Genomic DNA, 27,027 nt, shown 5'->3' with positions numbered 1-27,027 from the left:
AAAAATACAAAAATACAAAAAATACAAAAATACAAAAATACAAAAATACAAAAATACAAAAATACAAAAATACAAAAATACAAAAATACAAAAATACAAAAATACAAAAATACAAAAATACAAAAATACAAAAATACAAAAATACAAACATACAAAAATACAAAAATACAAAAATACAAAAATACAAAAATACAAAAATACAAAAATACAAAAATACAAAAATACAAAAATACAAAAATACAAAAATACAAAATACAAAATACAAAAATACAAAAATACAAAATACAAAATACAAAAATACAAAAATACAAAAATACAAAAATACAAAAATACAAAAATACAAAAATACAAAAATACAAAAATACAAAAATACAAAAATACAAAAATACAAAAATACAAAAATACAAAAATACAAAAATACAAAATACAAAAATACAAAAATACAAAAATACAAAAATACAAAATACAAAATACAAAAATACAAAAATACAAAAATACAAAAATACAAAATACAAAAATACAAAAATACAAAAATACAAAAACAAAAATACAAAATACAAAAATACAAAAATACAAAAATACAAAAATACAAAAATACAAAAATACAAAATACAAAAATACAAAATACAAAAATACAAAAATACAAAAATACAAAAATACAAAAATACAAAAATACAAAAATACAAAAATACAAAAATACAAAAATACAAAAATACAAAAATACAAAAATACAAAAATACAAAAATACAAAAATACAAAAATACAAAAATACAAAAATACAAAAATACAAAAATACAAAAACACACAAAATACAAAAACACACAAAATACAAAAATACAAAAATACAAAAATACAAAAATACAAAATTCAAAAATACAAAAATACAAAAATACAAAAATACAAAAATACAAAAATACAAAAATACAAAAATACAAAAATACAAAAATACAAAAATACAAAAATACAAAAACACAAAAATACAAAAATACAAAAATACAAAAATACAAAAATACAAAATACAAAAATACAAAAATACAAAAATACAAAAATACAAAAATACAAAAATACAAAAATACAAAAATAAAAAATACAAAAATACAAAAATACAAAATACAAAAATACAAAATACAAAAATACAAAAATACAAAAATACAAAAATACAAAAATACAAAAATACAAAAATACAAAAATACAAAAATACAAAAATACAAAAATACAAAAATACAAAAATACAAAAATACAAAAATACAAAAATACAAAAATACAAAAATACAAAATACAAAATACAAAAATACAAAAATACAAAAATACAAAATACAAAAATACAAAAATACAAAAATACAAAAATACAAAAATACAAAAATACAAAAATACAAAAATACAAAAATACAAAAATACAAAAATACAAAAATACAAAAATACAAAAATACAAAAATACAAAAATACAAAAATACAAAAATACAAAAATACAAAAATACAAAAATACAAAATTCAAAAATTCAAAAATACAAAAATACAAAAATACAAAAATACAAAAATACAAAAATACAAAAATACAAAAATACAAAAATACAAAAATACAAAAAAACAAAAAAATACAAAAAGCCCTTGAACATCATAAATACGGAGGACTTCCCAATTTAAATCTGAGCCATGTCCTTCCCAAGGCGTTGTTTGTTCATCAACCCTGATTGATCCCCCCCACTTGAACACATCACTTTTAATCACACCTGCCAGCATGGCCAGACTAGTTTAAAGAATGATGTCCCTACCTGCTGCTAAACGGCTTTTGATGGCAAAGCCTGATGGTTCCATAAATTCCATCACTTTGTGTGTCTGTGGATTGACTGTAGAATTTCGACCACATTCTGGGAAAATTTATCGCCTTTCCAAACGTTGCCCAAGCTATCTGTCACATTGCTCCACCCACCCCTCCTCCCACCAAAAGAAATGCCAAAGTCTGAAGAATTCACCCGGCCCGGATCGCCATGGTTTCGAAAGACATTCGTTTGTCCCGCAGACCGAATCTTCCGAACTAAACACACTCGCACACACACACTTTCAATTTCTGCATCGATAAACAACATCAATTCGAATTCGAGTTCGTCCGGCCAGTTGTGGCTAGCAGCTGCCGTAGAGCATGAACCAAGAACCCCCGCCCCGTCCGAAAAACCGACATGAAGAGACCCGGACATATTTCTTGTCCCATGATGGTGGTTTGGGCCAACTCGGCAATCTATACCAAGATAAGGTTTCGGTTGATACTCTAGTCCGGCTAATCCGGGGCACCGTCCAAAAGCGATATCCTTGTGACGACCGGGACGACGATGAGCAGCACAGTATCAAGATAATGAAAAGTAATCAAATCTACAATTTAAAACGATTCGTCTCGATCTGCATGAGAAACTCGGTCGGGACGTTAGGGTGATCATTTTTTTTTGTTTTGTTTTTTTTTTTTTTTTTTTTTTCGAAAGCTAGAATGATACATTGAACACTATGTCTAACAATATTTTAAGTGAGATTAATTTGCAATCAGTACTGATAGAAATGTTTTGTTTTCTTCATTTTCGTTAATTATTAATTCTATCAAAATAATGTGAATGGGCCACACAAATAGTCTATGTTTTTCATTCCTAATTCCTAACTTTAACTGACATGATCATTGCAGTCTGTCTGTTTACACTTGTCTTTGGCAACTTTACAACGTTTTGCTTGAATTTAGTTATGGTTTCGGAAAGAATAGAGTGTTTTTGTTAAGAGTTTAACTAAATACTTACTGAAAGAGGAATCTCGTGAAAGATCGAGTTTCACTTCTTATTACTCCATCAAAACTGGAACTTTAATTTTTTCATAATTTTTGATTCGGTTCAAACTTTGTTAGGGGGTCCAAAGAAGCCATTTTGTGTTATTGGTTCACCCATACAAGCCTTCATACAATTTAGAACAGCTGCCCATACAAAAATGGTACGTAAAAAAAAGTTGTAAGTATTGATAAAGACTATTTAGAATAAATAGGTACAGAGGAAAAAAGGCAGGTTTAAGAATGAACTTATTCACTCAAATTAAATTTCAACCATATTTTCATAACTTTTTTATTATTTTTTTTACTTAAGTTTAAATGTCAATTTTTTTCTATCCCATTCCCCAGAATGATCCATTAACTAGAAAAGTTTTTTTTATTCCGAATGTAATTTATTTCAAAAAGTGAACAGTTTTAAAGTATGAAGTGTTTAGATTTCGCCTTTATTGTGATAAATGCTGACAAAAGTTGAATGTTCCCTTCTTTAAAGAAAGGAAAACTGTCTTGGCTTGTGATAATTGTTGACAAAAGTTGAAATTTCCCTAAAAAGTTAAATTTGCCCTTCTTTAAAGAACGAAAAACTTTCTTGACTGTCATTACTGCTGATAAAAGTTTAATTTCCCTTTAAAGTTGAATCTTCCCTTCTTTAAAGAAGGGATAACTCTTATGACTTATGACTTGTTCGGACCCGAATGACTCTTGAGTTAAGTGGTCCTTAAACGCAAATAAATAAAAAAAACTCGTATGACTTGTGACATGCTGACATAAGTTGAACTTTCCTTCAGCAGTTATCTCTTGTAAAGAGAGTTTTACCTGCTTCAAGAAGGACAAAATCCATTAGTATCAGCAGTTATAACAAGTCGCGATGTCTTCTTTAAAGCGATTCTAATATTAACTTAATGTTGAAATTTGATATCATTATACCAATTGACCATTATGAAGCCATTATGCCGAATCATGTTATGCCAAACGGCGTTATGCTAAATGGGAAATCTAACATGTTTTTCAGGGTCCTAAATATTTCTGGGGAATGGGTCTAATGGAAACGTTGAGCATGGAAACTCAAATCTGATGAATTTCTACCCGTGTTCGGCTTCCTGTAAATTCCTATTTAATGTAAATCATATATCCAATGTATTTCTGTCAAACGTCGACTTCAAAACTACCCGAACTAAAAATAGTAATATTTGGTTCTCTTTCTATCGCTCTCATACTTCGCTGGCCCACTGCCTGAGCCTCGCCCTGAACAAGTTGATGCTTTAGCCGCTCGTTTATGAAATGCGAAGATGGCTCAGTCGGCAGCGGGTAGCAGCAGTAACACCGAACATTCTACCCGTCGTCCGTTCGATTCCAGTCCAGCGTTATTCCACTTGGCCGTCGACGAGAAAGCGCCCCCCACCTGTGAAACAACTTTTCAAAATCATAATTTCCTGTTGCTGCCCGTTTCACTCATTTTAAAATAGAACATAGACCACACCCTTTTCCTTCAGCAATCCAAGTCGAGCTTCTCATTCCCATTGGCCAATCAGAATTAGTTGATTTGAACTAATGTAAATTTCAAAACTAATGTAAATTCCAAAACTAATGTAAATTTCCAATGAATCTAATGTAAGTTTCCAATGAAACTAATGTAAATATACATCATTTATCATAATACCTTTTGGTACATGATAAATAATGTAAATTTACAGAAATATTTTTTTCTGTGTATACCTATCGACTCTGAATCAAATTCTGAACAAATGTCGGCGGGGATGTGTGCCCTAGTAACATTTTAGGTTTTAAGTAGGCCATAAAAGCCTATTTAGGCCGTAAGAGGGTTTCCAGAACCCTGATAAAACCTGTAAGTTTAAAAATGTTACTAGGGTGTAGACATGATTTTTTTTCACACGATTATCTCAGAACTGGCTGAACCGATTTCGGCCGGGTCCGCCTTATTCTGTTCGTTTTGGGGTCCCCTAAGACCCTATTAAATTTTATTCTGTTTAATGAAGTACTTTTAAAGTTATGCCAAGAAAAAGTTTTTTAGTAGCTACAAAAAGGGTGATTTTTGCATAACCTCAAAGGCCGGGTCTTTTTGCTTACGCGTGAGAGTCGCGCAGCATGCGTATCGCCCGGTTGCCACATTGCTCAAGCAGTGTCTGCGTCTCTTCTAGAAAAAGTCTGTATTAATTATGTTGCTGAATACATCATTTTGTCTCGACAAAGATTTATACGAACTTTTTACTGAAATATACAACTCATGAGACATTGTTTACTAAGACTAAGGGGACAGCATGCAATTCCATCGTGCACCTAATGTTGGCATATCAGCACTTTTAAATTCAATTACAGCCCTCTCTTTTCTCCTTTATTTTGGAGAGTTGGTAAAAAAAGAATTAAAAATTGCAGTTCTGGTAAAAACAATAATTATTAAAAAAAATAAATTAAACAAAATTAAAAATATAAAAGAAAAACTCTTAAAATGATTTGAAAATACAACCTAAAATACAACATGAATGTGAGGAAGGCACCAACCACTTTAAGGTGGATCAAGTAACGTTTTTTTTAATTACTGTCCATGATTGCCCATTACTTGAAATAATTTTTTTATCAATGAGATCAGAAATTTAACAAAATGCCTATGAGATATTAAATATTGGACACCTAATTGATGAAATACAGCGAATAAAGGAAAAGAAACAAAAAATATAAGTTGTTAAAATTTCATCTAAACATTCCAACATTTTCTAATGCCAATGTTGAAAAATGAATTTTGTGAATTTTTATGATCTGTTTCAGTTATTAGAAATTGTAATCTAGGCTAACATCTCAAATTGGCGTAATATTGAATGTCTGGCTTTTTTTAAAATATTACTCTTGATTCCGAAATTTAAAAAAAAAAAAATGTTCGAAAAGACCATAAAATTTGTTTTATTTTTCAAACACCATTAGTTGCTGAGATATCGGCATTAGAAAATGTGGGAATTTTTGGATTAGGCTTAAAAACTTCAATTTTGCTGTTCCTTTTTTTTTTTTTTTTTTTGTTGTATTTCAGAAAACTGACATCCAGTCTTTAATATCTGTTAGGCCACTTGATTGGAAATTTTTTGATCTTCTTGAAAATAAAAAAAAACACATTTTCAGAAATGAACAATCGTGGACACTATTAAAAATACGAAAAACGGGAATTTCTCGGTTTAAACTTTAGGTGACTATATCTAGAAAACGGACAGCTTACAAAAAAAACGTACTTTTCGATTGCAAATTTAGCATTAAAAACTAAAGTCAGCAAAAAAAAAAATTACTTAATTTTTTTTCTTTAACTTGGTAGTAGAATTTTCTCTAACAAAAGTTGCTCAAAAAAAAAACAAAATTGGAAAATGGTTTTTGGGGGACAGATAATATCTGGGTGCAGAATAGTGGTTAGCAAAGCGGCCTCAATTTAGAACTGTCAGAGCTGAACCAATTTACTGTTCGCAAAATGATACTAAGAAGTGGCAAGTATTGTAATCGATGTATAATTTATTTTGTCGGTGGCATCGAGCATTCGAGGTATTCGAAGTAAACAAATCTTAAGAAGAGGGTAAAAATCGAGATTGGGTAAATTCTTCGCTAACATTTCAATAAGCGCTGTGTCTCACTCAAAACTTACGTCGACGAATTATCAATAACTATGATTGGCAAATGCCAAATAATATTGAATACTCCAACATTATCACTGCGCTTCAAAGATACACAGCCTCGGAACTTCGATTCGGTTGTTCTTCTGATCCACATAATTCCACCCACTTCTGACGCAATATTTCGTCACGTGGAAATAAAAAAAAACTCTTTTGGTCAGCGATCAGTTATCGAACAAAAAAGAGCGAAGTCCTTAATTTTTCAACGGAAATTTAAAAATGAACAGATTTTTAATAAAAATCACAACAAGTCATTACAGCAGCAAAAACTATGTCACGCTTGAGCTTGAACATAGCCTGCCACTTTGTTTATGTTTACATCTGTAATGCAGATGTATTAGTGGGGAGCAGTGGGGAGCATTCGAAAATCACGTTACGCATTCTGTCTTTTCAGCACTCAGGATAATATTTATAAATTTTGAATCTAATTGAATCTTTTCAAAAAAAAGGTTTTTTGAATTTATTTTTAATCAAGGCCTCATAATAATTTCCATAATTCAGAATCAACTGGTTAAGTTCTGGCTTTAATTTCAGGAATCAGATAAATAAAGGATAATCACTAAACTGACTCATGAGTTCATTAAAAAATGACTTCCAAACTTTCTTTTTACTTTTGTTTTTTTTTGCCGTTTTGAAATTTTTTTTTTAATATATTTTACATCATTTATAATTCTTTCGTTGTTGCTCAGATAGTTTATTCATATATGCATATGTTTTTATAAAGTTTACATGTTTGTGTGCTTATTGCCTTAACTTTTCTCCGTATATAAATTTCAACACGCTTTCTGCTCTGATCAATTGCCAGAATAATTTCCAGTGGAAGAAATGAGTCCAAAGATAAATCGATCAGCACTAATTAGAAATTAATCAAACAAGACTAAGCTTCATGTAACAAAGTGGCTTTTTCCAAGCCAGAATCAGTCACACTAGTGCATTTGTTTCTGCATAATTCAGCCATTCAGATCACTCTAATCCGATGTGACCCCCTCACTTTTTGTGACCACAATTGCTCCGAAAGAACCCGAAATTTCGTCCAACTCTGTCCAAACATCACCACCCACCTTACTCCGACCCGCCTCCCACCTCGCACAAGCTGAAGACATGATCCCGGGGAAAAAGTTTCAACCCCTTCCATCAACACCATGCCCAGAGAGAGAATAGTAGCTTCATGCATGGTGCGGGAAACCGAAGCAATAAATTCTTCATGTTTTGGCCTGGGGGCGGCTGCCCTAGGAGCTGTCCCCCCCAGGTCATCCCCCTCCCACCCTGGTGACGGTGACCAACGGAATGTTTTTGCGAAGGATGCTTGTAGTTGAAGGGGTGGGTGGGAGCAGACTTGATGGGCGCCTGTTTCATTTGGTATTCAGTTCTTGCTGGGTTGGAAAACTTGGATCGCATCGGTACGACATGCAAAAGGGCCACACTGTAGCCAACTTGGAACTTGGATGCTGGTGTAGTGATGTAAACTTTGACCTGTCCCCGGGAAAGGGCTGCAGTGTGGTCAGAATGATGATGGATTTGTGAGATTTGGATGTAAGTGTTTTATGCGATTGATATGAGATTTCCAAAAATTCGGAAGTCTTCTTTGGAAAACTCCAAAAAAGCACTGCTTCAAAATTCCCTTAAACCATGTCCACTCATGTAGTTGACTGTACTCGTAAGGTCCAATCGTTCGCTCAATACTTCTCTCGCTACAATAAAGAAACTTATCAAGTGATAAAATGCAAAGTAGCATGCTCCTGCTGCATACATATAGCGTTCCAAAGAAAGGTTCACAAGAAGCAAAAGAGAAACACACAGTTTTGAAAGAAAAGTAGCCACCCACTTTCAACCCCTCCCTTTCGGAATAGAAAAAAAAACTTTTCAAAACCTATTTTACACTTGAGGTTCATTCGGCCACTCGACGATGCAGAGTGACACACCAGCCAAGGAATGCACTCACCCTTCGATCCCGGGGCTGACCATCGCTCGCAAGAGAGTGAAAAAAAAAGAAACTGTTGAAGGATGCAAAAAGGACTTCATAGGTTCATTCTTGTGGAAATTGCTACTCGTGTTGTACCGGCATCTCTCGACCCTTTTCTGGTGCAAGAAGAAGAGTTAAAAAAAAAGAAAAGGTGCAATTTTTCCATGCTTCCGTCCTCGAGGGAATCTTTCCACACAAGGTGGTTTGGCATTAGGAAATCCCAGACGGAATGACGAAGGTCCTAGAAGAGTTAATGTTGAAAATTGATAATTTTGATTAAGAGCGAGTTTTTCACCAATGTGTAACAGGTCGTATCGAGGTGCTCCGATTTGGATGAAACTTTCAGCGTTTGTTTGTCTATACATGAGATGAACTCATGCCGAATATGAGTCCTTTACGACAAAGGGAAGTGGGGCAAAACGGGCATTAAAGTTTGAGGTCCAAAAAACATAAAAAATCATAAATTGCTCGCATTTCAGTAAAACTTCTTCATTTCCAACTCTCTTAGATGCATTCGAATGGTCTTTTAAAGCACTTCAAAATGTGCCATAGACATCCAGGATTGATTTAATTTTTTCTCATAGCTTTTGCAAATTACTGTTAAAAATTGATTTTTTTAAACCTTATCTTTTTGCAACAGCCTCCAACACCCATACTCCCATAAGTCAAAAGATAGGTCATTTTATGGACTATAAACCTACGGAATTAACTTTTTGGCCAATCGCAGTTTTTCTCATAGTTTTTTGATATTTCTATAACAAACATTTTACAACGTTAGTTTTTGCCCTGTAGGCCGCCATAGTGGCACTTTTTGGTCTCGATTTTGTCATATTCGGAATCCTCGGACAATTTCACGTAAGTTAAAAGTATTGGAGTTGTAAATTTGATTGGATAAATTGCCATTTAGAATGAATTAAAATATTTTTTTTAACACTTTGTTGGATTAGGGGTAAAACAGGTTTTCGCCTACTTGATACAGCATTTGACGTATTGACCACAGAGTAAATAAGATCTATTTCTTTTTTCAAAAATGTTCTATTGAATTATTTTTTAAATCATTTTTACAACCTCAACACTTCTAACTTACGTGAAATTTTCCGAAGATGGAAGCCTTCAGGGCAAAAACAAACGTTCTAAAAAATTTGTTTTAGAAAAATCGAAAAACTATGAGCAAAACTGCGGCCAAAAAGTTATTACCGTAGGCTTATAGTCCATGAAATTCTCTAACTTTTGACCTATAAGAGTATGGGTGTTGGAGGCTGTTGAAAAAAGATATTTGGGTTTTGAAAAAATCCATTGTTAACAGTAATTTGCAAAATCTATGAGAAAAAGTTAAACCAATCCTGGATGTCTATGGCACATTTTGAAGTGCTTTAAAAGACCTTTCGAATGCATCTAAGAGAGTTGGAAATGATGAAGTTTTACTAGAATGCGAGCAATTTTAAGATTTTTTTTATGTTTTTTGGACCTCATATTTCAATGCCCGTTTTACCCAACTTCCCTTAGTCGTAGTGGGCTCATATTTGGCATGAGTTCATCTCATGTATAGACAAACAAACGCTGAATGTTTCATCCAAATCGGAGCACCTCGATACGACCTCTAGAGCAAACCGAGCAATATTTACAAATACTGCCTCTTAATCAAAGAAGATTTTTTCGAAAGTACTCAAACTTTCATAATTTGCAATATGGGTTTTAGACGAAGTGAAATTTTGAATGCTTTTTCATTTTAGTAAAGTATTTTTTTGTTGAAAACTAATATTTTCACAAAATACCGTATTTTTTGAAAATACTCAAATTTGCATTTTGCAAAATTTGCAACAAGGGTATCAAACGAAATGAAATTCGGTTCGCTTTTCACATTGAGTGAATTTATTTTAGTACTAAAATTTTCACAAAATACCGTATTTTTTCGAAAGTACTCAAATTTTCTAAATATGCAATATGGGTATCAAACGAAACGTTTTTTTGCATGCTTCATACATACATTCAAATTGTGTATGTTTCATATCATACAACATTTTGCGTCGCTTAATATCCTTATTGAAAATATGAAAAAAATCTAAAAAAGGGTATTTTGTTAAAATTTTAGTACATTACAAAAAAACTGTAATAAAGTAAAAAAGCAATCAAAATTTAGATTCATTTGATATCCATATTGCATATTTTGAAAATCTTAGCATCTTTGAAAAGATACGGTAAGTTGTGAAAATTTTAGTATTTTCCAAAATCAATCTAATCAAGGGAAAAAGCATACAACATTTCGCTTCGTTTGATACGCTTAAAAAAATTGGAATACTTCCGAGAAAATACGGTAAGTTGTGAAAATTTAGTATTTTCCAAAAACACTCTAACCAAGTGAAAAAAGCGTACAACAATTGAATTTTCAAAAACACTTTATAAATGTGAAAAAGCAATCGAAATTTCGCTTCATTTGATATCCATATTGCATATTTTGAAAATTTTGAGTATTTTCGAAAAAATACGGTAATTTATGAAAATTTTGAATACATTCGAAAAAATACGGTAATTTATGAAATTTTTTAGTATTTTTCCGAACCACGCTAATCAAGTGAAAAAAGCATACAACATTTCGCTTCGTTTTAATTTACGTACCTCCGAGAAAATACGGTATTTTGTGAAAATTTTAGTGATTTCAAAAAAATCTATTGAAGTGAAAAAGCATCAAAATTTCGCTTCGTTTGATACGCATATTGCAAATTATAAAAATTTTAGTACTTTCGAACAATACGATATTTTGTGAAAATTTTAGTATTTTCAAAAAATATCTTTTGCTATGTAAAAGCGACCCCATTTTGCTTCGTTTGAAACGCAAATTACAAATTATAAAAATTTGAGTAGTTTCGAATTCATACGATATTTTATGAAAATTTTATTATTTTCAAAAAAAAACTCTTAAAATGTGAAAATGCGAACCAAATTTCGCTTCGTTTGATACGCATATTACATATTATGAAAATTTGAGTAGTTTCGAAAAAATGCGATATTTTGTGAAAATTTTAGTATATTCCAAAAAACTCTATTAAAGTAAAAAAGCATGCACAATTTCGCTTCGTTTGATACCCATATTGCATATTTTGAAAATTCGAGTAATTTCGAAAAAACGCGAAAATTTTTGTATTTAAAAAAACGATAATGTGAGAAAATTTTAGTATTAGCAAAAAAAACTCTAATGAAGTGAAAAAGCATGCAAAATGTTGCTTCGTTTGATACGCATATTGCATTTTTTTAAAATTCGAGCATTTAAAAAAATAAGGTAACAAAAAAAAACCCTAATAAAGTTAAAAAACAGGGATGTGGAGTCGAAGTCGGAGCCAGAGTCGGAGTCTTCAAAACTCGAAAAGCTGGAGTTGGAGGCGGCTGAATTTCATAAGCTGAAGCAGGAGTCGGAGCTGAAAATTTAAGATAACCTTGAGTCGAAGTTATCTAAATTCAACATTTGTTTGTACTGTTCAGTATTTGTTATAATGTTGTTTTTTAAGTCGCATGCACTATGTTGCCATTTTTTCAAAGAGATTTATCAGATGACATTATGTCTTTGAACATTTTTATTGTGATTGGAAAGCTCGAATTGTGTTGTTTCACTATGATCACTAAATGATAACCTGTTAATCCTCTCTTACTCAAGTATGTAGTATCATAAAGATAAAACTATCGTTATCGTTATCGATCCTCGATAATTTTATCGTTAACAACTTTGAGATGAAGAGATGAAAAGATGAAGAGATGAAGATATGAAGAGATGAACAGATGAAGAGATGAATAGATGAAAGACGGAAGATGTTAGTTAAGACAAAGTTTTAATTTCGCCAAGTTAATCGAAGTTTGGGATGGAACCGCCCACAATGTCATGTGAAGCTTACATCAGAGTCCCATCAGTTTGATAACAGCGATAAAAGGGGGGAAAAGAAAGGAGTGTGGAAGAGAAAAATAGCAACACTTCCGGCTGCGGTTTCGACCGGTTTTGCCACACACTCACTAGAGAAACTATGTTGCAGCATGCATAGAAAAAGAAAGAATGAACTGGTTGTCGGAACAATCGAAGTGTAACGGCTGTTCTGGGCAGTTTAACTAAAAGAGAAGAGGGTGGTTTCCCCTTCGCTCGTTGGGGGTGACATAATGGGCCCATTCCGGAAGTGCTCTTCCGGGATGAATGTGTTATAAGTGTAACGTTTACGAGAATTGAAGCATTCATCCGGATGTGCATTAAAATGTATTGTGTTTGAGGTGACTTTGTGGCGTTCTTGGTTAAAATTATTCTAACAAAAATATTTAAATTCAACTGACTCCTTACTTTCGTCAAATTAACAGTCCCCGTCCAAAAAGTACACTTTCTTCAGCTTATCACCATTCCCTCCATCATCACGCGCTAATTGTTTTCGCTGTAATCTTCAACCGGGCTTTTCTTCCTTCTTCTTCTCAATTTTCCAGACACCGGAGGATTGCTCCGCCGGCTCGAGCTGCATCCCGACGACCATCTCCTGGGAGGGAACCGCCGACATCCAGTCCGGTGACGTGTTGATCGTCGAGATTGACGATAAGCACTTAATTCCGTCCAATTATAACAAATCAGCGGAAAGGTAAGCAAAAAATGCCAACCCAACTCGGTGGTTTTGACAGAGTTGAGAGTTTTTCCTCCACTTTTCACTTTCATTTGCGTGTCATAAAATGAAAATGAAAGCCGCAGAAACGCGCCATCTATCTTGGTGGATTTTTAACTTTTTTTTCGCAGTCTCTCGTCTTGGTGACAATTTTCCTGATTTTGCACTTTATTTTGATAGCATTATTAACTCGACGCCAAGGGACGGTGGGTGAAAGTCTAAGTAGAAATGTGTATAATAGGATGTAACAAAAATGACTTTTTGGCGGGCATTCATTTTTTAAATCCAAATATGAGCTTGATTGACGTGCCTTCAAATGGATTTAACCCGTAAAAGATTTTTCAATGTCATTGAGGCATTTTGCCATGAAGCCCAATCTTGCGCATCTTGGTATATAACATTCAAAGTTTGGCATTTTTCGAAAAATCGGCCCCGGCAAAATCAAATGGCGTCTAGGGCGTCGCGAGGCGCGACGCATATCTTTTTTGCCGGGACCGATTTTTCGAAAAAATGCCAAACTTTGAAGGCCTGTACCGAGCTCCAGGGTGCTCCAAATTTCAATGTTATATATACCAAAAGATGCGCAAGGATCTGGCCTTCACGCCAATGATGTTGAAAACAAACGCTTCAGTGGCTAAAATGCCTCAAAAAGTGACATTTTTGAAAAAAAATCTTTTTTTACGGGTTAAATCCCATTTAAAATTGAAAGGCGGAGCGCCAGCTCCTGTTACGTCCAATCAAGCTCATATTTTGGATTTAGGCTTAGTATGCCCACCGGAACAAACCCTTGAATGCCCGCCAAAAAGTCATTTTTGTTACACTTTAGTGTAAAAAGTTACTTTTTGCGTTTTTCTTCGTTTCGTCGTCCGTGTCTGTCGCGGGTGACTATGAACGGCCATGATCGATGACGACCAACTTTTTCAAAACTTTTTTTCGTAAAATCGCGATAACTCGTGATGTTTATAAGCAAACCCCTTATGTCTATAAATCAATTTTTTTTTGTAATTGTCTGCTCTACAACTTTGTACAACATTGTTACATTAGCATTAGCATTAGCATTAGCAATAAATGTCGCACAATTCCGGATGGCTGCACAACGCTTATCTTGCTGTTTAACTGTAATTAAACGTATGATAGCACTAGACTCTCATCCGGTTACAATATTCCAACACGGGAGATACCATGTTTTCCTCTTTAGATGAGCGTGTAATACTATCCAGTAAGATAAGGGGCTCCTGGCCGGTACCTTGCTAACCTCGGGGATTGAAGGTATGTTAGTAAACATCTATCTAGAATGCGCAGAGATCTCTACGTCACCTAGTGGTATAGATGTTTGTAGGGAGGTTTTGACTCAATGTTAGTAAATTGAACGTTTGTTTTTTTTTTAACACCGCCACCACCACCACCACCAAAACCATACCATCACCACAAAAAGTCATGCTAGATTTAAATACAAATACATTACAAAACGAACACAACAATAACACCATCTTCCTGGCCCTGCTGCCCACACGATACTAACGCGCAATAATATTAATAACCACAATGACCCCCCACTGCATGCATGACTCGAACATGAACACGAACATAGCACAAAGAGAATACCACAAAAATCCACCTTCCCATCACCACTGCTTGCACAATACTGACCACTTTGTACAACATTGTTACACTCTAAAAAATAACCCTGCAAAGTTAGAAAAAACACGAAATTTTAAAATGAAAAATTTTGTTCTAAATGAAAAAATGACCCTTCTGGGTGAATGTAGATTCGAAAAGTACATTAAATTTCCCATAAAATAACATGTTCCAAAAATTTTTACAGTCGAGTAACGGAAAATGGGAGAATTTTTAAAACTTTTTTAGTGTTTTTTTCGATGAAAAATACGTTTTTTCGGAATTCTGAGTACGCCATCAAATTGGGCGTCTAATTTTACATAAAAGTCCCTTTGACACCAAATTTCTATCTCATCACCGTTTCAGGCTGCAAATTATTGAAAACACCCCTTTTTTCGCATGTTCAAAAATGGAAGGGGTCGTACCACCCCTCCGTCACGAGATATCAAAAAACGGACCTCGGATTCATGATCAGGGACAAAAGTTATCCCATAGGACAAAGTTTCACGCAAATCGAAGAGGGGTCGGGGCAACTGCTGTGTGAGTTGGCGGAGAATTACCCAAATACAAAAAAAAAAATTTGCTTTTGAGTGTTTTTGATATGCTAACGGCGGTTTCAAAAACACCCAAAAAGCTAATAATGATAATTTTGTTCAAAAGACCATTTCAAAACATTTGCTTATTTAAAAGGCAATTAAACTTTTAAAATTCTATCACAATGGGGTCGCAGAAATCGCACTTGGTGTTAAATGTTTGAATATATAAAAAATATCTTTTTTGTTCGTGATTCGATCATGCAAAGTCCCAAACAAACCTAAACAAACCTTAGGTTAATCGAAATTTGGATATTCGAGGTCTCTGATAATGGAGTCTAGAATTAATTTTGAAAATACTCAAAATTTTTACAAATTACGTGCTTTTGAACATTAATTTAAAATTTTAATTTGTTTACAATATGGCTATGAAAACATTGGGGTTTTCAATAAATTTAAAAATAATAATTAAAGTTTTTTTTACTCATCATCACTGCTCCATTATTTCGAAAAATACTTAAGAGCGAGTCCACGAACAAAGCATACCCATCTCGCATCGACCTTACCAATCTGCCTGAAATTTGCAGGGTACATATCAAACTAGCATCTGGCCAAAATATGAGAACTCTAGGTCAACGGGACGTGGGGCAAATCGGGATACTAGTTTGAAGGTTCAAAAACGTCAAAAATCTTAAATATGCTATAATTTAAGATGAATTCAATTTAATTTCAAAATTTTAAATGCATCTGAAAGGGCTTGAAAAATGCAACAAAATGCAGGGTGAAGCATTCCAATTGGTTAAATCTAAAGGGAGTTATTGGCATTTAAGTAAAAAAAAAGCATAATTTTCAAACTCAAATAAAAAAGTATTCCATCCAGATATCAACTCGGCTAAGAACCATCTGAGGCTAAGAACGCTTTGGGTAAGGCACTTTAACATGTTAAATAGGCACTTTTACTTTTTTGTGAATTTTTAGGATGTAAATTTTTGCTCGGGGGACCTCTTAGATCCCATTTTCTGGTGATAATGTTATTATATTCGTATTCCTGAGACAGTTTCACAATAGAAACATGCACAAAAATTTAGAAGCTTCTTATTTTTCTAACTTTCATTTTTTAAAGAGTTAAAATGGACGAAAATAAACATTTTTGTGCATGTTTCTATTGTGAAATTGTTTTATATGTACAAACAACCTCTGAAAATTTCAGGCACATTTGTGAGGACCAAACGACATCCCATACAAAGGGGTGTGCCCTGTTCGTGGACTCTCTCTTAAAATATCAGTCTAAGTATATCGTGAAACGAGGCGACTTTGATAGCCGGGGTGATTTGATAGGTTTGTTTTTCCGCTACATGAAAATAAGTACCATTAAAATACGTACGGAATGGTTTAGAATCATACTGACTGTGGTAGATGAGTGTTCAAAGTACCTCAAGAAGAAATTTTTATAAAATTTTGAAAAGTTTAAAAAGTTAGTTAAATATAGTTTAGAAAATGTTGATGAACGCCATTATTTTAAACTTCTTAAAGTGTCATGATTTTCTCAATGAACATGATTTTGAATCGAAAAGCGGAATGCATTTTCGGATTCTTTGGACAATTTTCCACTAGGAGAAGGTTAAATAAGTTTGCAAATAATAAATAATATTTGTTTTTGAAATACAATTAAAAAAAATCTCCAAATTTATAGGCAATTTCAGTTGAACGAATTTCATGTAAAATGTGAAAACTTGTGATTCGAATGCAGTACAAAATGCAATATAAATCAACAATTTTATAAACAAAACTAGTTTTACCAAATTTCAGGCAAAAATCGATTTTTTACAATTTTACAAAATACAAAATATTCCAAAAACAAATTGAAATCCTATCAAAGTCACCCCGGTTTACGGTATATATTTTTGAAGCTTTTTAGTTTTGTCAAAAACTTTCGAAGTGTATGAAAAATTCCCGATTGTTTGTTAGCCGTGTTGATCTAACTAAAATGAGTATATTTTTCAAAAAATGCGTAGCTTCGTAAAAAAGTTGAGTTTTATCAGTCTCAAGAATAAACCAGCTCACTGTGTCACCGTCCTGTGAAGGTGTGAGCGTTTCCACCCTGCCCAGTGGCAAGGAAAAAGCGCAAAGCTCTGCAGATTTTCCACGCGGGCCAACTTTTCGCGGCACACCACTCTTGGAAAAAGCACGCCAGTTTGCTGCCCGGAATGACACGGCGGAAATTTTGCACTATAATCATGTTTTCCCCAGAAAACCAGCAGCGTGGTGCGCCATGTTAAGCTGAAATTGCTGCACAACGAACCGAACAGAGGAACGTCAGCTTGTCAGCCGTTTTTTATCTGACCATGGCCATCTCCCGCAGAACACGAGCCCGCGATAACCGCGCGGCGGGCAGCTTTCTGGAAGTGACTTTCGCAGGTTGGCTGCGAATCGCTTTGAGCTGGACTGTGGATGTTGCTAAATTGACTGCCGTCTCTGTTGTTGTCCTTAATGGAGCAACAAAGAGATTGCCGATAAAGTTGAAAGACTTGGATCAGATTTTGGTGAAGAAATTGAATTTAAGTTCTGAAATACTGACCTGATGTTAGCTAATTATTCACGAATCCCAACAGATTATCAGATTACAGCAACACTTGCTTGCAACAAATTGAACCATTCAACGAACCCATCAACAGTCGACTAAATAAAATTGTTTCATTAATCATGGTTCCTTCACTCTCTCTTCTTTTTAATTAAATCCAGCAGCCATCACGCGACGACGGCCGTCTACCAGGTGACGCGGCTGGGCCACGAGCACTGTGACATCACCGAGGGCGTCCTGCTCGACATTACGCCCCTCATCGTGGACGGCAAAAAGCTGGTTACCCTGTACGACAAGGACCTGACGGAGGGAATTAATCTGCTAATTGGTGAGTTTCTGCAGTTTGACGGACTTGTCTTTCTTCGTCGTCGTCTTCATTTTCTTCATCTTGGCAGGTAATAAGTACCACTTTGCAAACTGCTGCCAACCTATAGGTCGCCCCAGTTAGTCTGTCATTAGCAATGCTCTTTAATCCCATCCCCAATCGTCGTCGTCGTCGTCTGGACATTAATTATTGTGTCATTTAGTGCTTTTGCTTTCGTTTCTTGATTCTACTGAACAATTCTCATCAAATTCGAAAAGAATTCATTCTTCCCTCTACTGGAAACTTTGACGGATTGAGCTTTTGCTTTTTGCTCGCCTGAAAGTTGGTGACAGCTGCTGGACAAAACTGGAGGCACAAGGTTAAAATCCTGAGTTTCCACATTTTCCCAGAGAAAGTTTAAGCGGATAAAAATGTTGATGATGACGAGACGAACGTGATGATGACAGCGATGATAGTGGAGGAGCTTTGCCGCTAAAGGAAGTAATTTAACTTATCATTCTTGATCTGGCTCAGCGAGCAGACTAGTGTTTGTGAAGGATGTTTATCAGTTAGAAAAGGGATTTTTCAAAGGAGCGTTTGGATTAGACGGTTTCAAATTGATAATACTAAATTTTACCCGCCGAAAAATTGAAACATTATGTATTGTTATAGGGTATATGACCCTATTTTGGACCTAGTACCTATTTTGGACCTATTTTTATTGATCGAGGCAGTTCAGGCTTTTAAAGTACGAATTCACTGAGCCCAACCAACAGAAAGTGTAGGCAGGATCGTTTTGTATCTTACCTCTTCCAAAAATGTTAACATTTTTTATTATTTCCGCTTTTTCAGCCACTTTTTCCAACGCCATTCGAACTTCCTTTCATTTTTCTAGCACATCGATTAGGTCCAAAAATTCCGGCCTCGTTGCTTGTCAGATTTGGCTCGCGACACCTTGATGATTTTTTCTATTTTGCACTGACACCAAGCAATTTCGTCCGGTTTCCGAGCAATGTAACTGTTGTTTATTTAATTCTTTCTTGTTTCCCGTCACTAAACCATTGAAATAACTATTCTATTATCGAAAAAAACTCATTTCAAAATATTTTTTCAAATCAGCCGCGTTGGATCAGTTTTTGGAGCTACTTTGCCGTCGGTTCAAGGCTATCACCAACACATGCATAACAAGGTGTTGCCAGTTTTGTTTATCAATTTATTTCGATATTTCATTGAAATTGATTGAAATTTTTTAATTTAACATTTTGAATTGAATTTCTTTACTGTAATTATTTAAATGAAATATAAGCTTTAAAAAGCAAATGATTAACAGAAACAATGAAAATATGTTTTTTAAACGATAAAAATGCAAATTGATGCTAGAGATTTAGATGATTGTTAGGACCGATTGCAAAGTATCCCAAAATTTAAACTGATGTTGATTTATTTTTGTCTTAACATCATTCTCACCAATTTAGCCGCATATATTTTTTAATTTTTGCTTAAAAAAATGCAAGCTGGCTACCCTGTTGGAATTGAAGGGGAAACGATTGAAAAATCTAAAGGGTCTAGTTCATTAAATCGTCAGCTGTCACCGTGACAGGAGCTGTCAACATCGCTTACGAGTGGTTTTTGAAAAAGTCGTATGAATTAAATTTAAAAAAAATCTTGAGTTAGTTTAAAAAAGATCCTAAGCGCTAGTTGTAAACAAATCAATTTTTCGATTAGTTCTCGATCAATTTACAAATTATAAATAAAAAATGCTTTGAATTATCATCAGCACGTCTTTTAAATGCTCTTTACTGGAAAACAAACAAAATTTGGTTTGGTTCAGAAAAAAAAATCAAATATGTGTCGGAGATCGTGGTGGCTTTTAAGACGTATTGCAAACTAATCAGATATACATATAAATATACATATGGAAAATATATTTATTGTAAGTTTTATCTGATTTTTACATATTTATCTATATATAATTTTTAAAAATACAGGTATAACGATTTTTTTCACAATTGGCAGCGTTGGTTTATAATAAATTACACTTTTAAATTTTACCGTGTCAATCATGTTAGAAACACAATTAAACCAGCTAGAAAAATAAAAAAATCTTCGAAAAAAAATAAGCATAAGAGGTTAATGCGATGTGACAATATGAATTTTATGATTTGAGACATATAGCCGGGGTGACTTTGATAGGTTTGATATTTTTCCGCAAAATGAAGAGTTGAAATTGAATACGTACGGAATGGTATGGAATCATACTGACCGTGGTAGAGAAGTGCTCAAAGTACCTCCTGAAGAACTTTTCATGAAATTTTGAAAAGTTTAAAAAGTTAGTTAACTATAACTTAGAAAATGTTGATAAATAGCATTATTTTCATCTTCTCAATGATTTTTTCAATGGACATGATTTTGAATCGTAAAACGGAATGCATTTTCGGATTCTTCGAACAATCTTCTACTAGGAAAAGGTAAAATTAGTTTGTAAATAATAAATATTATTAAATATTATTTGTTTATGAAACGTAATTTAAAAAAAAACTCATAATTAAAAGGCATTTTCATTAAAACAAAATAAATATAAAATGTAAAAACTTTTGATTCCTTCTTTGAATTCAGTTAAACATGTAATATAAATCTATAATTTAATAAACAAAACTAGTTTCAACGAATTTCAGGCTAAGTTCTGAATTTTAAACAATTTTACCAAAAATTTATATGTATTATGTTAAAAAGCTTATAAATATAGTTAACTAAATATTGACATAAATGATTTTCTTAAAAATTATATCAGCAACCTAAGTGATGGTAAGTTCGAAGTAAAAATAATGTTTGAAAACCTCAAATCTGCTTTTAACAAGACAAACTATGACTGTCAAAGGCACCCTGGTATTCAAACAAAGATTTTTTTCAAATATTACATTGTTTTTAAAGTGCAACATGTAGTTAAACTTTTTGTCAAGCAACTGTAAAGTTTAACATGACAGATGAGAAAGTCTGTGTAGTTCATTTAATTTTAAGATAAGGTGTTTTTATTGCGAGTAATAACGGGTTGTCTTTTATGTTCTAATGCTTGAACAATTAGGTCGTAAGAATATGCAAATTGTTAATACCTGCTAAAGATGCGTGAGTTTCCATTCAATATGATTAAAACACGTTTTCAAATTCAAATCCATTGTTTCATCATAATTGTTTTATTTATGAAATAAATATTTTCCAAATTATAATCGTGGATAGGTCCTTTGGTTTATCAAACCGAGTTTTTGTAAGTGTGCGTGTTGCCGCCGCACGCCGCAATTCGAGTTGTCCAAATTTCAACCAATCAGAGTGTGGGTCCAAAATAGGTTCAGCGATGTCTCCAAAATACATTCAATAAGTCCAAAAGCATCCAAAAATGTTTTACTTGAAATCCTTATTACAATGGAATGGTTAAATTATTTTAAATTTTCAATAGTACACTTTGTTAAGCATAAATTAAGGCACAAAACAATCCTGAAACGAGCCAAATTAGTTAGACCGTTCCTGAGAACTATGCGAAATATGTTGACGCTTTGCATAGTAGGTCCAAAATAGGGCCATATACCCTACTTAAAATTATTTCCGTAGATTTTCTAGACTTCATTCGTTCATTTTTTTTTGTTTTGTGTGCAAATTGAGTGATTCTCGAAAAATTTAGTTGAACCTATTTGAAGAAAGGGGTTTTAATTACATAATCATACTGAAATTCACTGAACATTGGTACTGTAGTCTTTATGTTAGTTGTCTCACAATTAACCCTTTTTAAACTTTTTCCGATTTTTTCTCGTGATGTGGAACACAGCAAAAAATCCGATGGTAAAATCGCATGCAAAAGCATGCACATCACCTTCGTCAAAAAAGACACTTAATATTACACGCTGCATGTACAAGTTTTGTAAAAACAAAAAAAAAGTTGCCTCCGACGGGATTCAAACCCAGCACCAACAGTACGGACTGGCGCCTTAGCCCACTCGGCCATCAGACCGATGAGGAATGGAAAGGATAAATGCATACATGAGCTTGACATTTCGGAAAAGTAGGTTTCCCATACTGATGGGCTACATATTTCAGGGTGTAATATTACATATAATTTCATTAAATAATGCAACATTAACTTTACACCCAGGCCTTTTACACGCAGCTAGATTACTAATTTTTTTGCTGTGAAGTTATTTGGAAAACTTTTGTGATACGAATAACTTTTTCTCCAATCATTAGCTTGTGCATATTTGCCATTTTTTTTAAATAATTTGGCAGTTTTTTTTCGATTTTTGGATTAGGTCATAGGTTTATGTCCTTGTACTCTGTCCAAAATCGAGGGTAGAGCGTTCAATTTTAAAAATTAATGATTTTTTTCTGATATTGGCTCTGGTTTATATTTTGCAACAAAATTGTATAGAACATCAAATTTAATGGTTAAAATAAGTGAGAAGATCAATTTATAGCTTGACAGCATGTTAAAAAACAATTCAATGTTTCCAAATATTCGAAACAAGTTTGATAAATATCTTTATATTTTTTAGGCACCTCTTAAACAATACAAAGTAATTTTTTAAAGATTTTTTTTATGGTCATTTTATGCCATATACCAGACTTCGTTTGAAAGATTTTTAAAGCAAAAAAAAAAAACGTTTTGTTTTTTTTAAGGGAAATCCCGGGAATTCAGAGGACTTTTTTTCCCAAACGGGAAATTTGACGCTATAGTCGAGGGGTAAACAAATATAAAACATTGAAATTAAAAGCCAAAATTTCAAGATTTGCATGGAAAAAAATGTTTTAAAATGCTTTTTACACCAGTCCAGTTGTTTTCCAAATGTTTTGCTTTACTGTATATCGGAATGCCACAAAAAAATCAAAAATAATTTTAAATGGAAAAGAAAAATGTTTTTTTAAAGTATTTGTGTATTAATTATAAATTACTACATAATATTTTTAAACGAGCCTTAGCAAAAATATTAAAACCTCAAGCTAAATCATCAATCCCAAGATTTTCTTAAACTTTAAAAGATCATTTTTGAAATGTTTGGAATTCATCTGAGTTTGGCAAAGAAGTTCCTCTGCAAGAAATTTTCAGTAAATTGTGAAAAGTTTAAAAAGCTAGTCAACAATACAGCAATTCCATTTGAAAGTAAAAACTCAAAATTTGAAAATTACTTAAAATTTTTCATGAGCCTCCTGGTGTAGATAGTTCGACAAATATGTTTTACTTGACTATTTTAATGGTTTAAGCCTGGGTGCTGAATAGTGGTTCGCAAAACGGCCTCAATTTTGAACTGTTAAAGTGGAACCAATTTACTGTTCGCCAAAAGTAGAAAGTATTGTGATAGATCTTTTAAAAAAATATTTTAATTTGCCAGAATAAAAAATGTGTGGCTTTTGAGGACCTGGGGTGAAGTCAAGAAACCTTAAGAAAGTTGAAGGCGAGATCGTATTTTTTGAAAATAATTATGAATTAAAGTTGTTTATGGCGTCGATGCGGTTGTAACGTCATGATTCGAAATCCGGCCACTTAGTAGCATATCATTTTTGTTATAGCTGGCAAAAAATCATGTAATAAGTTGAAAATGTAGAAATATCATCAGGACGTAGTATAAACAGTCAGTTTCAAGAAAATGCATGCAAAATATGCCTTTTCTAGCAATTTTTCATCATAATTTTAAAATTAAAATGACTTATTGTGCTTCGAATCCCGGACACTAATAAAAGCTGATTCGAAATCCGGACACTTTTGCTTCGAATTCCGGACACTCGATTTTACTCATGAATTGCACAAATTTGGACTAAAATGTTAGTGAATGGCATTCTTTAGGTCTCAAATAAGCTGTTGACATGAAAACAATCGATAGTTTATTTAAAAATTTGCTAGAATTTAAGAAAATCGAAACCATAAATTTCTGCTTTGCCTTCCCGGTGCTTCGAACACCTATGAAATATTTCAAGTGAAATGTTTCGCATTTTTGGTAAACTTATAATTTTATTGTATTTTATTGTTTTGGCATTAACTACAGTGTTCAAACAAACTTTAAATGAAAGTTGATGTTGGAATTCATCAAATAACACAGTTTTGACATTCATAATGCGAACTTATATCCAAATAAATGATAAAACAAGATGAAGTGTCCGGGTTTCGAAGCGTCCGGGAATTCGAATCATGACGTTATCCATCCAGAAGCTGTCTTTATTGTATGATTCCGTTTAATACCCTGGTTTAGTGAAAATCCTTTCTGTTTGTTGGATCAGCTTCGCTAGAATTAGCGATGTTTTTTCATTTGATCAGGAAGAGCTACAGTATTCCAAAATCAGCTAGGGAATTTATCTGTGACATCGCAGAATTACGCTCTTGTCGCAGTTCTTCGTCACCCGTAAAAAAGAAAAATCTCTTCTAACCGATCGAAACTTGACAATTATCCAGGAAAAAATGTAAAAAACTAGACAAAATAAAACACATACAACTAATTATAAAACAGCTCAAATACCAGTAAGAAAAAAGTCATGCTTGTGCTTGAACATCCTCCTACTTAGTAAATGTAAACAAAGTGGGATCATTCGAAAATCACGAAACGCATTCTCTCTATTCATCACCCAGGTTTTAGCTATAGAATAGTTTTTATTACGAAAGTTAAAAATTAAACTTTTTTTCCTTGTCGTTTTAACTAAGTTCAACTCTATTGGACATAAATAAAAGGTTATCAGCTGAGTAAAAAAAAGTTTGAGGTTCGAAAAACCAGGATTTTTTTTATTGGATGCCTCAAATAACACAAATTCCGAGATTTTTTACAGTAACAACATGAACATTTTTAGGCATACATGCAGTTTTGATTCTCTGGATAATGTTTTCAAGTGTTACTGGAATTGAATTCAAATCAAATTAGTAGAGTAAAAAAGTAAATCTTTCCCAGTTCCTGAGGGGAACACCCTCGGGGCCGGCATTTACAAAGCGTGACAGTTTATTATTCAACTTAATGTAAACATGTTAAGATTAACGATAACATTCCATAGGATGTCTTCCTAAGGTGTCTTGATAAGGTCCAGTTTATGACGATACACTACCTTTCTTTTAATAAGCAATCGAATCCAGAAGGAAAAGACAGTTGTATTGGTCCGAGCCGGGATTTGAACCCCGATCTACCGCTTAAGAGGCGGAAGCACTACCACTGGGCTACGTGGCTATTTTTTTTTTTTTTGTTGCCCAATGGGCATTGGGTTAAGTTCACTGCGACCACCTGAGAAGGCTATCTTTTGTGATGTACCCTGGTTACTGTCCATACTACAAATTACTCGTATCCATAGGATCGGAAGACGAGGGGTTATTTTGCAGACATGGTTTATCCCAATTCGGCGCAATACAGTCGATGAACTGTATGACCTTCTTGGGATGGGTGTGGTGTACGGCGTAAGAAGTTGCGATCCAAGGAACCGCAGCCTTCGAGACACAAGTGCTCCGCAGAAGCAGAGTAAATGTGCCGAGCTTTCCAGCTCAGTTAAACAAAAACGACAGAGGTTGTTAGGCCACTTGCCGATTTTGTGCAGGTGATATCTGGCAGGACAATGTCCTGTTAGAAGCCCTGCGAGTATTCGTAGTTCCCTACGGTTTAAGCCAAGAAGTTTCCTGGCAATTGAAGGACTTGGAGTGATAAAAGTTTTAGCTTGTCTCAATCCTCGCATCTCGCCCCAGATTGAAGCGATTTGCGATTGTCACGTCCTCGCACAGATGTGTATGGCATACACTTCTGCTTGAAAAACGGTAGGCCACTTTCCCATAGATATGGTTTCCCTGGTTCGAGGACCGAAGACTCCAGCTCCAGTAGAAGTGCCCATTTTTGAACCATCCGTAAAGAAACGAATAGTTCCTTCTGGAAGTGTAGGTCCTCCATTACTCCACATTTGGCGATTTGTTTCAATCACCTCATATGGAATGTCCATGTTGGGCCTCGCCTCCATGCAGTCCGAGACTGAAGTTGCAAGGGGGGAAATGTCACAAGCCTTCACGATCCGCGAGTGACCCGTTCCATCTCCTTCCACCCAGTTACACCGTTGTAGTCGTAGAGCGCCAAGCGCTGCTTCCTGCTTCACATGTAAATGTAAAGGCAGAATGCATAGCATGGCTTCCATGGCCGCGGTGGGGGTTGTTTTCATTGCACTCGTTACAGAGAGACATGCCAGTCGTTGGAGCTTGGTCAGCTTCGACTGACATGTCTTCTGTTCAGTCTTCGGCCACCAAACGGTCGACGCATAGGTTACCCTAGGTCGAGCGATGGTGGTGTAAGACCAGAATGCAAGTTTTGGTTTAAGGCCCCAGGTTTTGCCGAGCATTTTGTTGCACGCCCAGATAGCAGTAGTTGCCTTCTTTACCGCATAGTCCAGATGTGCATTCCAGTTCAGCTTTTTGTCAAGGATTACTCCTAGATATTTGACCTCGGAACTGAAGGTCAGTTGGGTTCCTTTCAAGGTAGGCGGCCTAAGGTCGTGTTTCCTCCTGTTAGTAAACGGGATTATCACGGTTTTGTTGGGGTTTATCGTCAGCCCTTCCTGCTCACACCACGACATGGTGCAGTTTAGAGCTGACTGTAGACGGTCCGATAACGTTCCGTCGTACTTCCCCCGGATGATTAAGACTACGTCGTCAGCATATCCAATGACTTCGTAGCCAAGTAGTGTGAGTTTTCTTAGAAGGCTATCTACCACCAGCAGCCAAAGCAAAGGAGATAGTACTCCCCCTTGCGGACAGCCTTTGGCTGCTGTTATTGTGATAGATGTGTCTCCTAGCGATGCTGAAATCTCTCTGCTCGTAAGCATAGCATGAATCCAGCTCGCAGTTGTTCCATCGACGTTCCTCGACCGGAGCGCTTCATTGATGGCTGTGTACGAAGTGTTATCGAAGGCACCCTGAATATCAAGAAAAGCACAAAGTGCAGATTCTTTATATTTCA

General features: G+C 34.3%; 1 protein-coding gene across 2 annotated transcripts in view; it reads left to right on the top strand.

Moving 5' to 3' along the window:
• Nucleotides 1-27,027, top strand: part of LOC6032953 — a 357,638-nt gene that overhangs the window by 223,087 nt on the left and 107,524 nt on the right. Inside the window, exons 3-4 of one of the 2 annotated variants that reach the window (XM_038258180.1) lie at nucleotides 12,878-13,026; nucleotides 17,943-18,106. In XM_038258180.1, coding sequence (XP_038114108.1) covers nucleotides 12,878-13,026; nucleotides 17,943-18,106 — 313 coding nt within the window. Of the gene's footprint in view, nucleotides 1-12,877; nucleotides 13,027-17,939; nucleotides 18,107-27,027 lie in introns of both variants that reach the window. The other variant, XM_038258179.1, reaches the window with a different exon arrangement.

This window comes from Culex quinquefasciatus, chromosome 2 (genome assembly GCF_015732765.1).
Source record: "Culex quinquefasciatus strain JHB chromosome 2, VPISU_Cqui_1.0_pri_paternal, whole genome shotgun sequence".
NCBI classification, from domain to species: domain Eukaryota; kingdom Metazoa; phylum Arthropoda; class Insecta; order Diptera; family Culicidae; genus Culex; species Culex quinquefasciatus.
This window is presented reverse-complemented; position numbering and strand designations above follow the sequence as displayed.